Raw genomic sequence first — 15247 nt, 5'->3', positions numbered from 1 at the left:
CATATAAATCTACGTAAACATATTCCCTAATTACATAACATTAAGGCATTGAAACATTCAGTCCCGAATGAAATGTTTCCTCCGGGGACTCTCGTGCAGTCAGCTTCAGATCGGTGCTTCTGATCTCAGTTCAACAGGCACTGTGGTCAGACTCAGTGGTCAGCTGATTGTCAGCTTCACGAGCACTGCTGTTTGTCCCATCCTTTGAGTCTGGTGTTCTGCCATGCTGGCATCAGGAAAAACCTGTAGGTGGGAAAAGGTAAATCCCTTTCCTAGCCCTGAGTTTTCCCTAGGGAAAACCTGTGTACCAGAAAAGGAAATTTTTTTTTTTGTCACTTTTCATATTCTTATAACCTTATCTTAAAACCTTTATAAACACAAAAACCAATAGAACACTCTATAACATTCCTAAAATAATCTTATGTCCTGCTAATAGCAAAAAAGGTCCTAAAAACTTAAAAAAACTACATAAAAATTAAACCATCAATATAATGTACAAAAAAAGATAATGCGTGCTTTTCAAAATGAAAACTTATTTACCATATAGAACTCTTTTTAAAATTTTGCTGGCAAACTCAAAAAAAAGGAGAGGTTCGAACCAGAAAAAAAGGAAAAAAAGAGAAACCTTAACCTATAAACTCATAAAACCAGTAGCACTTACACAGTATCATGCTTGTTGATTAAGAAAAATACTTTAACGTCATCACTAAAAACTTACAAGCAAAAGTCATTTTCTATAACAGTATACCTTATTACAAATACCAAGTTTGTTTTTTGGGTAGTCAATTACCATCATGCATTTGGGTAGTCAATTACCATCACGCAACAATTGCAAACACTAAAATAATAAATTCCCAAATGCCTTAAAATCAGAAATAATGATAAAAACAATATATAGATATCAGTTGCATTCGTGAAATGGTAAAATACCTTTCTTAACAAAACTTAACACTGTTACTTTAAAATTAGAACACAGGTTTCTGCAGACCTTCAACAGGGAGTGAGATAAGGAGGGAGAAGTAAGGGGGGGATAGAAAAGGGGGGGAGGCAAACGGCAGTAGAGAAGACACTTTTTTCTTTTTTTTCTTTTCGTTGTTCACATGCTGTTATCTTCAGAAATGTGCAGATTTTCCAGCTTTGAAGTGAAGGTTCTGACTGCATGAGCACTGCCTTCAGCTCCAAGGTCGCTTTTTCACTAATTTCTTGATGAAAAAGCTGTGACATTTCTTTAAAGAATCAAGGGCTGTAAACACTATTGCCGCCGCTGATAGACGAGAGCGATGAGAGCCGCAGCCGCCGCCGCCTCCTCCACGGGACAAGCCAGAGCCAGCGCAGGGGTCGCCGCTTGGCTCCCTGCTGTGGCTGGCACCGCCGCTCTGAGACTCGTGATGGCCCAGCCAGGGGCCATCTCCTCCCGCTCCCGCTGCCCCATACCGCTGTCCGTGCTGTAACTGTCGGGATTTTTTCTTGCACCCACTTCAGTGCTACTCCAAGATCATGGCCAGAGATAACTTTGCCATGCTTTTTAAGGAGTGCATTCATTAGTTCATATATGTCTCTCTCTGGGGACAACTCTTGATTCCCCATTTGAGTTTCCCACAGCTCACCTCACTTCCTGGAGGGATATGTTGCTGGCCGGCGTCCTGCTTCCTTTCAGCAGCTCACTTAAGTTCTGTGGGACGTCGCAGCAGCCCACAGTATAGTGGTTATTGCCTCATCACGTCAAGGGTCGCCATTATGCTGCGATGGAGCGACGGGACGAGGCCTGATGCAAGCCAAGTGTCGATTTATTGTACAAAGCTTTTTCTTTATATAGGTTAACATAATATCAGAAGGCAGCTTGTAATTGGTCATTGGTATGTCCATACTACAGTTGTAAATTCATGATTGGCTACAGAGAGAAAGTATCACACGAACGCATGTATTTTTCAGAAGGCTTAAGCATACGTCAGGCAAGAGATAAAGGGATTCCATAATTCTGTCCTAAGTTTTGCTTTGTTCTTGTTATCAGGTCCCTGCATAACTCCCTTAGGTCACAGTGGCCTCTAGGGAGCCGACCTGTCTGTGTTTTCCTTCTAGCTGCGCTCTGTTCCCAGGGTTTGCCACCCATCAGGGTTAAAGCATCTCCTTCTATCAGTAAGACAGTGTCTGGGGTTCTGGTCCCTAAATCAATTCCTTCAGTTGTGTTTAGGAAGTTTCCTGGGTATTGATAGGCTCTTCTAAGGGAGTTATCACTTGTTGCCATGCCTCTTTTATTCTTCAATATCTGCAATTGATTTTTACAAACGCTGAGATTAATATACCTTTGTTTGAACTGTTATGGGAGATCTTAGGTGACATGTCACAGAATGTAATTACCCTTTCTCAGGCAGATCATTTCATGTCTTCTGGTATTGGTCAGTGAAATCTATCAAAACTGATATATGACAGACATGTATTTCTTACTCCATTAGGTTCTTTACCAGAGTTTGAGAGACTTACTGGAGTATGAAGGAAGTGTGGAAGACGATATGATGATAACGTTTCAAATATCTCATACGGATCTCTTTGGCAATCCAATGATGCATGACTTAAAGGAAAACGGTGATAAAATTCCTATTACAAATGAAAATAGAAAGGTACACGCAAGTTTTTTTAACATAGTCTGTAGTTTTTAGATATTCTATGTAGCACTTCATGAAAGTTTGTTCTTTCTTATAATAATGTAAGCTTAAAAACCTTAAACTGCCATAGCCCGGTGTAGTTGTAAGCAGAAAAGGCTTCGGTTTTGAATGAAGCATTGCTGCATAGATACATAGCGCCTGGGTGTAGTGTTTCACCTGCCTGAGAAATATTTGAGACTCGCCCTTCATTATTGCCTCGGAAATCTGTGTAGAATTACAGAGTTATGTGCGTTTTGGGGTCTTGCATTTGTGGCAGATACTTCCAGTGGCAAGTGTCAAAGTACTAAGGTTTTGTGGGGGATTGTTTCCTTACAGGAATTTGTCAATCTGTACGCTGACTACATACTCAATAAATCAGTAGAAAAGCAGTTCAAGGCCTTTCGGAGAGGATTCCACATGGTGACCAATGAATCTCCTTTGAAATATTTATTTAGACCAGAGGAAATTGAATTACTTATTTGTGGAAGTAGGGTAAGAATCCTGAATGTACCCCAGAAACTGGAGCTTTTTGATCCTAAGTATATAATTTAATTAGTGGTCATTTAAAAAAAAAATTCCATCTTCTTACAGAATTTAGATTTTCAAGCACTAGAAGAAACTACAGAATATGATGGTGGCTATACAAGAGACTCTCTTATTATTAGGTAACTTCTTTTCTAATCTCTGAAAGATGAAAATCACTTTACACTCCTGTTTCTTCATAATGAATTTTGTATGGTAAAACTGTGTTTTTTCAGTACTGGGGATGCGAGTGTCATAAAATTTCACTTTACTCAGGTAGTATCACTGGAGAAGAGCAGATAATACAAGTGTTGTCTTTAGCTTCCAGTGAACTTTGGTTAAGCTTAAAGGATGCTTTTTCCTGGATTTTTTTTGCTCTTAAACCATATGGTTAATTTATCTCTGGTAGAAACAGGGCTGTTGCAGTATATTAGCACTGCTCTGCTGTTTTCAACAAAAAAACCCCAAACCAATCAAACAAAACACCAAACACTGACTTGTTTGAATTGGTTGGGTAGAATTTTCTTCTCTAATTCAAAATCAGGTAAATTCAATGTTTTTAATGTTCTTACCTTCCTGTCCCTTTTGACTGGAGAACACTGAGGACAAGGGTCTTAGAAGTGTCTTCTAGACATTTTGCTAACAACTTAGGCAGTTCCTGCTAGGGTAGAAAGCATTTGACAGCACCTGTGTTTCTTTGTTGTAGTGTGTAAGAAGGTGGTAGAACAGTGTAGTGAAATCAGTAATCCCTTAGGAAATAGCAATGGTGAAACAAAGGAAGAACACAGCAGGTGACTTGTCAGCTAAATTAACATTTGAAAACAGTGAACTACAGTGTGTAATATTTCTGATGGGTAGATACATTACTTTTAGTTTCAGTTTGCAAATGCAGCTTGTAAACTTCATGTAAACACTGATTAGAATTACCTTGGAATTTCAATTACTTCTGAAAGTCTTATTTAAACCAAAGAAAATTTTTCATTTACTGACTTTTTGATTTCTTCCTTGATAGGGAATTCTGGGAAATAGTGCATTCATTTACAGATGAACAGAAAAGACTATTCTTACAGTTTACAACAGGCACAGACAGAGCCCCAGTGGGAGGACTTGGAAAGTTAAAGATGATCATAGCCAAAAATGGCCCAGACACGGAAAGGTAAAAGGAGAAATTAAACACAAACAACAAAACCAAACCACTTTTGCTTTTTATTTATAGTCAGAAGCAAATTCTGTGCTTTCAGTTCAACTTCCAGATTTAACTAAGTTAAATCATTAAGCAAGGTGGTTTCTCTTTGCTGTTATGTTGGATTTGTGAATCACAATGTATTTGTTTGCCTGCGCTGCATGTTCTCAGATCTCAGTTGTCTTTTTTTTGTTTTGTTTTGTTTTCCCCACAGGTTACCTACATCTCACACATGCTTTAATGTACTTTTGCTCCCGGAGTACTCAAGCAAAGAAAAGCTTAAAGAAAGATTATTGAAGGCCATCACATATGCCAAAGGATTTGGCATGCTGTAATAAGTATAACAAAAGGGATTTTAAAAATGGTGGTGATGTCCCTGTCCAAAAAGGCCATAAGATAGTGAGCTACAGTAGTCACCTGTGTTTGTGCCTCCCTTCTTTACTGGGGACATTGGGCTGGAACAGCAGATTTCAGCTGCTTATATGAACAAAATCTTTATTTTTTCTTTTAGCGTGAAAGTGTTACATATTCTTTCACTTGTATGTACAGAGAGGTTTTCCTGAATATTTATTTTAAGGGTTAAATCACTTTTGCTTGTGTTTATTACTGCTTGAAGTTGAGCCTTTTTGAGTATTTACAAGAAAACAAACTGTACTCTCCCAAGGAAAATATTGCCATCATTTGTAGACCATGTAACCTTCAAGTATGTGCTATATTTTTGTCCCTGTATCTAATCAAATCAAGAACTGTACTTTTTGAAGAGTTTGCTTTTGAAACTTGAAGTCTTGGAAAACAGTGTGATGCAATTACTGCTGTTCTAGCCCCCAAAGAGTTTCTGTGCAAAATCTTAAGAATCAATAAAGATGGAAGGGAGAACTTGGAATGTCAAATTGCAGCCTTGAGAACTTTACTTTAGTCACAGCACAATAATTAAAATTCATTTCACTATATGTTGTCTTCACATGTCTTGTAATAAGCTGTGTTTTTAATTAGGAAACATTTCTTAGCATATGAAAGGGTAGAAATTTTAGTTACTCTTTTAAAAAAGAAGTTTACTGGGGAAAGTGCATTTTCAACTGAACAGCTTTAGAGTAGGGAGTGAAGGTAGGAAGTTTTTACTATATTATAAACAAAGCGTGTGGAAGTGCACTTAAAATGAAGTTTTATTCCTAATTGCCTATTACGTTGACATTTTAAATAGACAATCCAAAGTCTTCCCTACATGTTATGTCATCGCTATTTATTTAATGAATTGTTGTTCCTTCTTATCAAGGCACATGATCAGTGTTGCAACATAATCTAAAGGGACAGCTACTGTATTTTAATCTCATCTAACAATAAGCAAAATTGAACAATATTAAATATAAGGCCTACTTCATGTTGTACACTTCCAACCATTAAATAAACTGTTAGAAAGTAAGTACTAAGCTTATGTTCATCTAATACATAAAGTATTCCGTAGGATTTTTAATTTAACTCTACAAATCATATCAGAAATAAATCCTTTACCTTTCTTAGTCTGTGTTTAATATTAATTTCTCTTGTTGCAATAGATGATAAAGGGATTATGCGTTTTTAAGCGAAGCCTTAACTGGCATATCTCTTTAACAATGCAAGCTGCAGCAGATGTGCAGAGCTGAGCTTGTGCCTTGACAGTTGCTGTAACTGACTACTATCAATCCAACCTGTGACTGTGTGGAATTGGCGTGACAAGGCTTAGTTTTTAAATCATTGAGGAAAGAAAAGATGTCTTTCAGGACTATTCCAAAAAAATTCTTTCTAGTAATAGAAACGGACAACTGCTATGTAACTGTGATGCTGAATAAAAACGGTGACTTTTTTTCACTATGTTTCAGTGAAAAAACAAATAAGTTACTTCCTTACTTGGATAAATTGGATATTAAATTGTTTGATTAGAAAACATTGTACTACAGTGTAATTTGAGGGTTACAGGTACGTAAAACTCTCTGGGAGTGAAATGTAGTGCTCTGTGTGTGGAGTGTGTAGCTCTGGAGTCCAGCGATGCTCTGCTTCCCTCTCAAACCCAATCCAATGCCAGATGGACTGAAACTTGTTCGGATGAGGTGGTGGTGGCTGTCTTTTGATCTTTGATTTTTGAGGTGACACTTATGGCACACATTCTTGAATGTTCGCCTTCTTGCCTGGCCTTGAAGAGGAAAAGACAAGATACCCTGCCTCTCAGTAGGGCAGCTGACAGCAGTGCTGGTTGATTCCTTCAGCTCTGGGGCATCTTTTACCTTAGGCGGCAAGAACAGGGTTTGCTGAGTGCCTTGAGGGTGTTCCATTGCAAGTGTGAACCACATCCTGATACTGCTGTGTGGTATGTACTGCTTCAGTACTCTAATACTCTTAAGCCGTATCCCTGTCATGTGTTTTATTCTGGTGTAGCTATGGGTGATAGCTGCGCCCGGTTTACCAGTGTGTAAGATTCTCACTGGGTTTTTCTAGATAGGTCTAAAAGCTGGGCAGACAGCACAATGGGATGGCAATATAAAGTTCTCTAACTGAAGGGTTGACACTGAAAATACACTTTCTGTGTCTTCCTTTAGCGTTGGGATTAAATCAATACATAATCATGTTGGCCTTCAAAAGAACAAGATTTTTCAGTAAGATGCAAATACTTCATGTTTGGCAGAATTCCCATTTAAATAGATACCACCTGCCCACAAATGCTGCTGTATTGAAACCTTATCTCCCTTGGCAGTGTTATAAATGTGCTAATTGTCCAGCAGCAGCAATTTATAAGGTTTAAAGTAAGTAAATCCCTGAAATTTTTAATCTGCAGCCTGCTCTCCTGCCCTACAGAAGTTCCAGTCAGTCTTCTGTTGCTTAAAAGGTTTGTCAAAGTGAGGAAAACACTGGTTTTAGGTTGGTGCTTTTTCTGGCCTCCAGTCACACCCAGAATGTCTTTTACTTAGTCTTTCAGCAGCATTTAGCAAACTTTTTAGGTCTACAAAGCTTACCTCCAGAAACTTAGGTGCACTTACATGTCACTGTAGTGCCTCTCTTGAATGAGACAGAAGGGGAGCCCTTCAGAGGTCGCGGGCTGATGCCAGTGTGCTGGGGTTCTCTCCTCAATATGTTAACAAGAAAATATTTTGGTCTTCTCACAACAAGTTCTTTGAGCATTTGCTACTGCATCCTAATAAGCTGCTGAGGTTTTTCTAACCTTGGAGCAAAGGAGACATCAGGCTTTTGTGTGTGTTTTGTAGCATCATATGCCTTGAAAATGCAAAATCAGAGGAAAAGAGCCATCTTAAGTACTGAACAAATGGAGAATTTTATTAGGCTTTTGTTAAGAGTGAAGGACTAAGTTATATTTAGCTCTTATAGATATGTTGGTGCAAAACTGCATGAGTAGAACTCACACTTCGAAAGAAGAAAGTTTTTGTTACTAAAAATGTTTCAGGAACAGTCATTGGAAATGAGCACAGTTCAGCCAACTAAGAGGATTAGTGTTTTGTGAACTTTCAACTGGGCTTATCTTCTGTTGGCCAGGGAGTAGCCTGATGCAGAACTGTGGCAGCCAAGGAGATCCTCTCCAGGGCTGTGCTTTGGGGTAAGCTGATGCTGCAATGGGCTGGCATTGAGCCCAGAGCTCCCAGCAGCTCTGTGTTACAGTACTTGACCCATGCCTCTTGCCCAGCAGTGGTCTTCACTGCTGAAGTAGGAGCTTCATATCATGTCGGTGTGATGTATCTGATGGGCTGAGCCTCTAGGTAGTCCACTATGTGGGCAACCCAGATGCTTGCCTGAGTTTCTGCTTTGTGGAGCAGAGGACAAGGAGTAGAGGACAGACTTCCACTGCTGATGTCAGGACAGCTCCCATGGTATCAGCTTTAAGGCGTTTCCCTGGCACCTTTGCAGCCAGTTGCCTCCAGGCGCACTTTTAACCTCACAAGGGGATTAAAAATTTCCTGGTTGTCTTTTAAGAATTCTCAGGATGAAGATAGCTCCGTTGTACTCAGTGTTGAATCAGTGCCTTATTTATTATGCAGAAAAACTCCAGCATTTCGTCATGCGAGATGGAGCAGAAGCTTCTTCCTTCCAAGTTGTGCTATGCAAAATCAAGCCTTTCCCAACAAGAGCTTAGTTTATTATGGTTAGTCTCAGAACCACAGGTTTGTGATAAGTTGCCATTTATACTACTTGTGCACAACCTAAACTAGATTTCAGAATTAATGAAGTGATTGAAATTGTCTCCAAATTCATAAGACCATCAGGAACTTGAAATTAGTTAAGAAATTTGGGTTTAATGCTGTATTGTAAAAGGGGCAGTGCTTTGGAAATAGAGTTGATGCTGGTGTTTGCGTTTAGACAGGTCACTTCTCACCAGGGTGAATTCATTTGGAGAACACATGAAATAATGGCTTGTATTTTTCTCCAGTGCTTCATCTAAAGGTGTCTTCAGCTGTTGATTTTTACTCTCCATTGACAATATTGAAAAGACTGTATCACTGCTGGATTTCTCTAAGCAGTAATTTTAAAAGGTATTTGCTAGGTGACCTTGGTTGCATTCTGCACAGCTGTAAGGTTTCTGTCTTCAGAGTTATGCTGTCATTAAGTCACGACGTGAGGGGCAGACCTGCAGTCAAAGGGCTTTCCTGGCACATCGCATCCTGATGCACCACCTTGTCACTGAACACGGGAATCTTCCCTCCTCCTGTTGTCCCAGAAGTTCCCAGTGCCTCCTTGGTTGAGTCTCTGGTAAGTGGCATCAAGATCAAGCCTGAAACACAAGCTCGTTCACTGCAACTGGAGCCCAAGTGGACCAGGGACTGTTGAAAGCTGCTGGGACAGAATACATGTGCAGCAGAAAAAGCAATTTTTGCCTTGATGCACCTGTGGATTGTGCCTCCTGTGAGCTTTGCTCTCTGAAGAGCAGAAGGTGGGACATGGTAGGTATTGGCTTGGGGTCTCATGTTCTTGAACAGAAGGGAATTTTGCAGGCCTAAGACTGCAAGTAGAAAAAGCTTGTGATCTTTGAAAGCAGTATTCTTTAATTTTTTATTCCTATTTCTCTGAAACCTACTAAATGAAACATCAGTCCCTCTCCTGCAGTGTCTAGAGAAGTCACAGTAGCTGGGATGGGGGGTGTAAGTGAAAGGCTAAGGATAGGAGATCAGGGAGTGGGTTGGGAGAAAAAAGGTGGGAAGGGAATTGGAAAATGGATTTTGATTGAGACTAGGGAGCATGAAAGAAGTGGAGACTTGTTTTGTATGGGTTTTTTAACATGAAGGTTGTAATGGATCTGGGGAAGACAAGGGGTAGTGGGCAGGTGGTTCTGATCACAGATGTGCTGCTTTGCAATGTGCAGGTGTGGGTTTGTTCTGCTCTGCAGTACTTGTAGAAGACATCCAGAGAGCAGCCCTGATGAGTAGTTGGTGTTTACCTAGTACGCTTGTGTTCTTCAGGGGTGTTTGTTGCTCTGTATGTACCATGCTCCAGGATTTCTCTGTGGGGAAATTTCTGAGACAAGGACATCAGAGATGCAATAGAGGGCAGGAGTCGTTATTCTAGTTTTAGGATAACAAAAGGGAATTAGGAACTGCTACGTTGTCTTCCTGGTTAGATCTGTACATAGTTTTGAGACTTACAAGCAGAGCTGACTCAAAGTCAGCCAGGGATTGCTGGAGTCAGACTCCTGCCTTCAGAATGACCCACAGCACAGTGAAACTGAGCAGCTACACATGCAGCTCATTCCGGCTTGGCTGACAACTAGTACTGAGCAGTGTCAAGTGAAGATAAAGGCTGCACAGCTCAAAGAGTTCTTGCTGAACTGTGCAAAGCTGGCATGAAGCCATGCCGAAAGCTCTGGTGTATGTTCCTTCTGTGCCAGTGGGTTCAGGTACAGGGAAAATCTTCCCGCTGCACCCTTTTGCTTCCAGGTCTGTATGGTACCGCAGTGCAAGCAATGATGCTCACAAGCAACTGTCTATAAAATGGCAACCATTTGAACGTTTCCACATCTTGAGCTGCCATATGCTACGTGCTGTGCTACATTTGATTTCATTATTTCTTGCTGTAAGCATTTAACATTTGAGCAGCAAGGGGTAAAGATCACATGAGCTAATCATGCAGTTAAGGGAGTTTTATTATTTCCTAATACATTTTACAAAAAAAAAAAAAGCTCAGCACTAGAATTTTTTCCTAGATAAAAGCATGTTTTCAAACAAATAATCTCCCTTGTGCTGTGTAAACTGATCTATTTAATTCTGCTTTTTAGTTGTCATCTGTGCATGAAGAATCCCATGTAGTTAAAGCATGCAAAAAAACCCAAACACCCTACCCAGAGGACATTCTGGCCTCACCAACATGGATATTTCTTTTCAGGACACAACATGCTTATCTATAAATGAGCATTTGATAAGGGTTGCTCCTGGCATAGTTTTTTTACATTGAATCTCTGGGATAGTTTCTTATTCCTAAACTAAACTCCCCAAGTGGATGTCCTTTTCCAACAAAACTCCTGTCAGTTGCTTTGGAGTAGGGCTGCAGCTTACCAGGCTGTGCCCTGGGCAGGCTCTTTTCTGTTGTGGTTGCAACAGCCAGCCCAGGTGAGAGTTCTGTGCCAGGATTTGTTCCAGACAGCAGGCCTCAGGCCTGTCACTGGCAATCATGCTCCAGACCTACAGCTTTTTGGATAAGCAGTTTGACTTCATCGTCCAAGCCTTTCCCTTGCTGCCTTTGATTTTGGAGCACAGAAGTCACCTTTGTGTCTCAGCTCGAAGAACTGGCTGAGTCTCTTGTTTCTGAGACCACCTGCTGCTGCCATTGACACCTTCAGAGGATGATTGCAGTCCCTTCTTTCTTTCATGCTCTTGGGTTCTCCCAAAGGTACAGTGGATGGCCTGGAGCCAGTGCTCAGCTGCTGTGTCCCACTGCAGACCAGCAGTGGCAGTGGAGGAAGCTGCAGGTGCAGAAGCAATGGTGATCTGCCTGCTGCTTCTGACTCTTGTGCACGATTGTGGGTGGTAAAAATGGGGTGTTTCAGCAAGGTGGGAGCCTCCAGCAGCCATATCTTGCTGTTTTTACCTTTTCTCTGGGAATCTCCTATTCCAAGGTTGGGTGCAGTCTCTAGAGTCTCCCACTAGCTGATGGCTCAGAGTTTCCTTGTAATTTTTTTTTTTTTTAAATTTAACTCACTTAACATAGGTGAGAGTGAAGCCCTGTAGGACTGAAACCTGTATGTAGTTGGTAGCTCTGCTTTGCTACACAGTAATTCTCCCACCCTCACCAGTGGGGATGGCTAGAGATTAGAGGTGTGCTCCACCAGAGATGTCCCTGTCACCCATTAATCTGGCATGGGCCACTTCTGGCCACCAAAGTTTAAGTATAAATCAGTTGTAGAAAACTGCCTGGTTAACATGAAAGGGGCTTTCAGGTCTGCTTTCTCAAGGGATCCAGGTCACTGAGTCTCTTCTGTAACAGTTTCTCTTCCCCTGTGGCAGCAAGCTGAGCCACTTGGTGCTGCTCACTCACCTTTCTGTTGCACCTGCTCTTGGCTGCAGTTTTGAACTTGCTGCATTTCTCCTTCCTTGCTCCTCCTTCATTCTGCTTGTCCTCCTTTAGCTACCAATGTTTGCAGCTGGTTCAGTTAAGTTAAAATCAGGTGGAACTGTTTCAAGGCAGTTGCCCTTAACCCTGAACTGGTAGTATTTTGCTTGGGATAGCACCTCTGTCAGTCTGCTGGTAGCTGGGAGCCTCATCCTTTCTGTCAGCACTGGTCTGAATGACACATGGAGAAGTCTGACCAGAAATGACAATAAATGAGCTGTAGTGGCAGCTGATGTGCTTGGAAAGCCATGAAGTGCTGTCATAGAAAAGCACTGCAGCTTTTTGTTACTAGACATAAGCTTTTTTTTTCTAATGTTCATGCAAGTGGGATTGGAGGCAGCTGTGTTTCTGAAAAGAGATGAAGCACTGGGTTTTCAGTAGTCAAAATCCATTAAAAACCCGTATCTGGATCATTTCTTTCACCATACAGTGCCCAAAATTGCTGCTGTAAGAGAAGCTTCCTTGTGCCAAGCATTCATTTGATACTGTGAACAACAAGCAGCCCCAAGGACTTGCCTGAAACAGCCTGAATCTGTGAATAATTTTAAAATCATGGGAATCCCAGTGAAGCCTCTTGGCTGAATTATCTGCCCTGTTCTGGAAGTAACTGCAAGTAAAATATTTGTCCTTCAGGGTGGAACTGGCAATCTGTTATCTTTAAAAGAGTGGATCTTTGCAGCAGGGTCAGTTTGATTCATCAGCCCTGGAGGCAAGCTGTCCCACCAGAAAAAAAAATAGTAATTCCTTTTATGCTTCTTTATCTCCTTTTACTCCTCACCTCGTAAAAGGCAGGCGGTGCCCATTGTTTCTCACTATGCAACTGACCTGGAGGGGCTGCTCAAAGGTAGTGACTGTTTTGGGGTGGCTCTGTTTCCCTGGCTATGGCAGATGGAAAGAATTGTTGGCAGTAGAAACAGAATGGGTTTGAGTTTTTGTTGTAAGGAAACTAAAGATGTAACATGTCAAAACAGAAGAAGATGAAAAATGAGTAGCTGTTCATCAAGCTGCCCAACAGTCCGGTGGTGCTTTCTCAGTTACCCTGTTGAAGAAAGATTGGTATCTGCCACTACAAATGTTAAGGAAATAAAAGTCAAATAGTAACTATTGGTAAATTCCTTTCATGTTTCTTCACTGCTGGTTTTAGTAACCTACCTACAATTTACCTATGCAACTAAGACAGGGCTCTATTAGAGATGGACAGTTTCCTTTTGGGAAGACAGCCTTGCTGTGGGAGCCGTAGCTGCTGGCACTGCTTCCTGCACTCTCCCTTGCAAAAGTCAGGAAGAAATGGTAGAACTGATGAAGAAAGGAGGTCTTTGTGAGGATAGTTACTGTATCTGGAGTGAAGCTCATGTTTTTGTTCTTCCTTGAAGCTCTGTCCTGCTCTTGAGACTGCAGAAACCAGTGTTGTCTGAATAACCTAAGTCCCTCCTCACTCTGCTCTTAGGATTGCAAACACAGATCAACAGAATTTTATTTTCCACAGTGAAGCTGTGAGGGCATTTGGCAGCAGGAAGCCTTGGCCTTTGGTTTTTGAGCTGGAAACAGTTACAGAATCTGAATTTCATAAACAAAAGACCTGGCCGTTTTTAGCCCCAAAGGTTGTTCCTCAAGGCTTGCATGCATTTCTCTCCCCATCTGCCCAAGGGAGAGTAGAAGTTTCTCCAGAGCAGAGTTTCTCCATCTTCCCTGTAAGGACTCCTCAGACAGCCTTCTTCTCTCAGCCTGTGGATGGGGGCTGGGGGGAGAGGGGGATTCCCAGATTGATGGCTTCCCTCGGGAAAGCTGCCGAAGCTGAAAGCCTTGTGCTTTAGCTGCTTGTACAGTTGCCAGATCCTTTTAGTGCATAATTCATTTTGCTCTCAGGGATACACAAAGGGTTTTTATGAATGCCTAATTATGTAAACAAGGGTTTGATTCTGTCTGTTCCAGGATGGAAACATTAACAGAAGAGCCAGAGGACTTTGAAGCCAAGTATCTCACACCTTCAGGATGAAAAACAACTCTCTGTTAGTAAGCCTGACTCCATTATCTTGTTGGACAACCTGGACTAAATTTGGCTCATGAAACCCCCTCTCATCCTTGCCATCAGCAGCAATGCAGAAATGGATGTTTTCTAAACCAGCACTGTATGGACCAGCTTGGAGAAAACACTTTGACCTTCTATGAGCAACAGGAAAATGAACAGTTTCTGAATGTAAAGCAGAGCCTTCTCTGGTTGTACATTAATATTTGTCAGGAATAAAACTGCAGTAGATGCCTTAGAGAGAATTAAAGGCAGAGTTGTTCCTTCTCAGGGCTGTTTCTGCAGAAAGCTGCCCCATCAAGCTAACTCTAGTCTTCAGCTGTATGCATGAAGGAGGCTGTGCAGATACAGATGCTGTTTTGTAGTCACCACCATCTCTGTTGCATAGTTCATAGAATTTTCCAGAGCAGAGCTCTTTCTACTGTGAAAACTTCACAATACTAGCAGGGGGTGAGGGGAAACAGGTGGGGTGCTGCTATTGAGAGCACTTCAGAGCGCAGCAAGGCTTGCTGCTAGGGGGCAGGGCCTATGAGTTGAGGCCCTTGCCATGGGAAAGCTCATTCCAAGCAGTACTTGGAGCATGGTCATGCTGCTGCTACCCTGGCTTTACTCTCCTTTTGCATCTCCTGCAGATGTTCAGATAGCTGGGGCCTTGTCTGTTGGTTATCTGGCTCAGCAAAGGCCCCTTGGAACAACAGTACCATTCCAGGGGGGCTGCTTGCTTTGGCATTTCGATGCTGACCTGTGCAAAATGAGTGCTGTGGCCACTAAACCTGCTTGCAGCTTCAGGGCCTATGTTCAAATGCTGTCTAGGAGCTGCACCATTCCTCCTTCTTGTAGTGCCTGATGCCTTGCGAGGGTGGTGGTGGGTGATACCTGTGTGCAAGTAGCAGAAAGCTGTACTTTTATTTCTGCCGTACAAGGCACTATCCTCACTGTGCCACCCTGCATGGAGATAGGAAAGAGGAGAACAGGAGATGGGTGGCAGTGGCACAAGCCCTGCAAGGGCTGACACCAGCAGGCAAACAGGATGGTGGCTAAAGTCTCATGTCTGTGTGGTATCTGAAAACAGTGAGGGTGTCAAAACTGGACATGGGACCAAAGCTTTGTGCCAACTGCCCTGTGGTGAGAACATCACCATTCCCACTTGGGTTTCTGTCGCTTCAGATCTGTCTTCCAGCTACGTGTTCAGTTTTTCTTGGACATGTAATACTGGCATGATCGAAGTCTACCATGAAATGCTAAAATCTAGAGGGATATTGAAAAGAGAAACACTTTCTTGAATGCTACTTGAAA

The 15247-nt window shown here is 41.8% G+C and overlaps 1 protein-coding gene across 1 annotated transcript in view; it reads left to right on the top strand.

The window, feature by feature from the left end:
• Positions 1–5769, top strand: part of UBE3A (ubiquitin protein ligase E3A) — a 38236-nt gene extending 32467 nt beyond the window's left edge. The window contains exons 6-10 of the mRNA XM_054390545.1: positions 2454–2618; positions 2979–3134; positions 3234–3307; positions 4177–4320; positions 4562–5769. Of these exons, the coding sequence (XP_054246520.1) occupies positions 2454–2618; positions 2979–3134; positions 3234–3307; positions 4177–4320; positions 4562–4682 (660 nt within the window). The 3' untranslated portion in view covers positions 4683–5769. The remainder of the gene's footprint in view (positions 1–2453; positions 2619–2978; positions 3135–3233; positions 3308–4176; positions 4321–4561) is intronic.
• The last annotated feature ends 9478 nt before the right edge of the window (positions 5770–15247 follow it).

Source organism: Indicator indicator, chromosome 1 (genome assembly GCF_027791375.1).
Source record: "Indicator indicator isolate 239-I01 chromosome 1, UM_Iind_1.1, whole genome shotgun sequence".
Classification (NCBI taxonomy): domain Eukaryota; kingdom Metazoa; phylum Chordata; class Aves; order Piciformes; family Indicatoridae; genus Indicator; species Indicator indicator.
The sequence above is the reverse complement of the archived record's forward strand: the minus strand, read 5'-3'. Positions and strand labels throughout refer to the sequence as shown.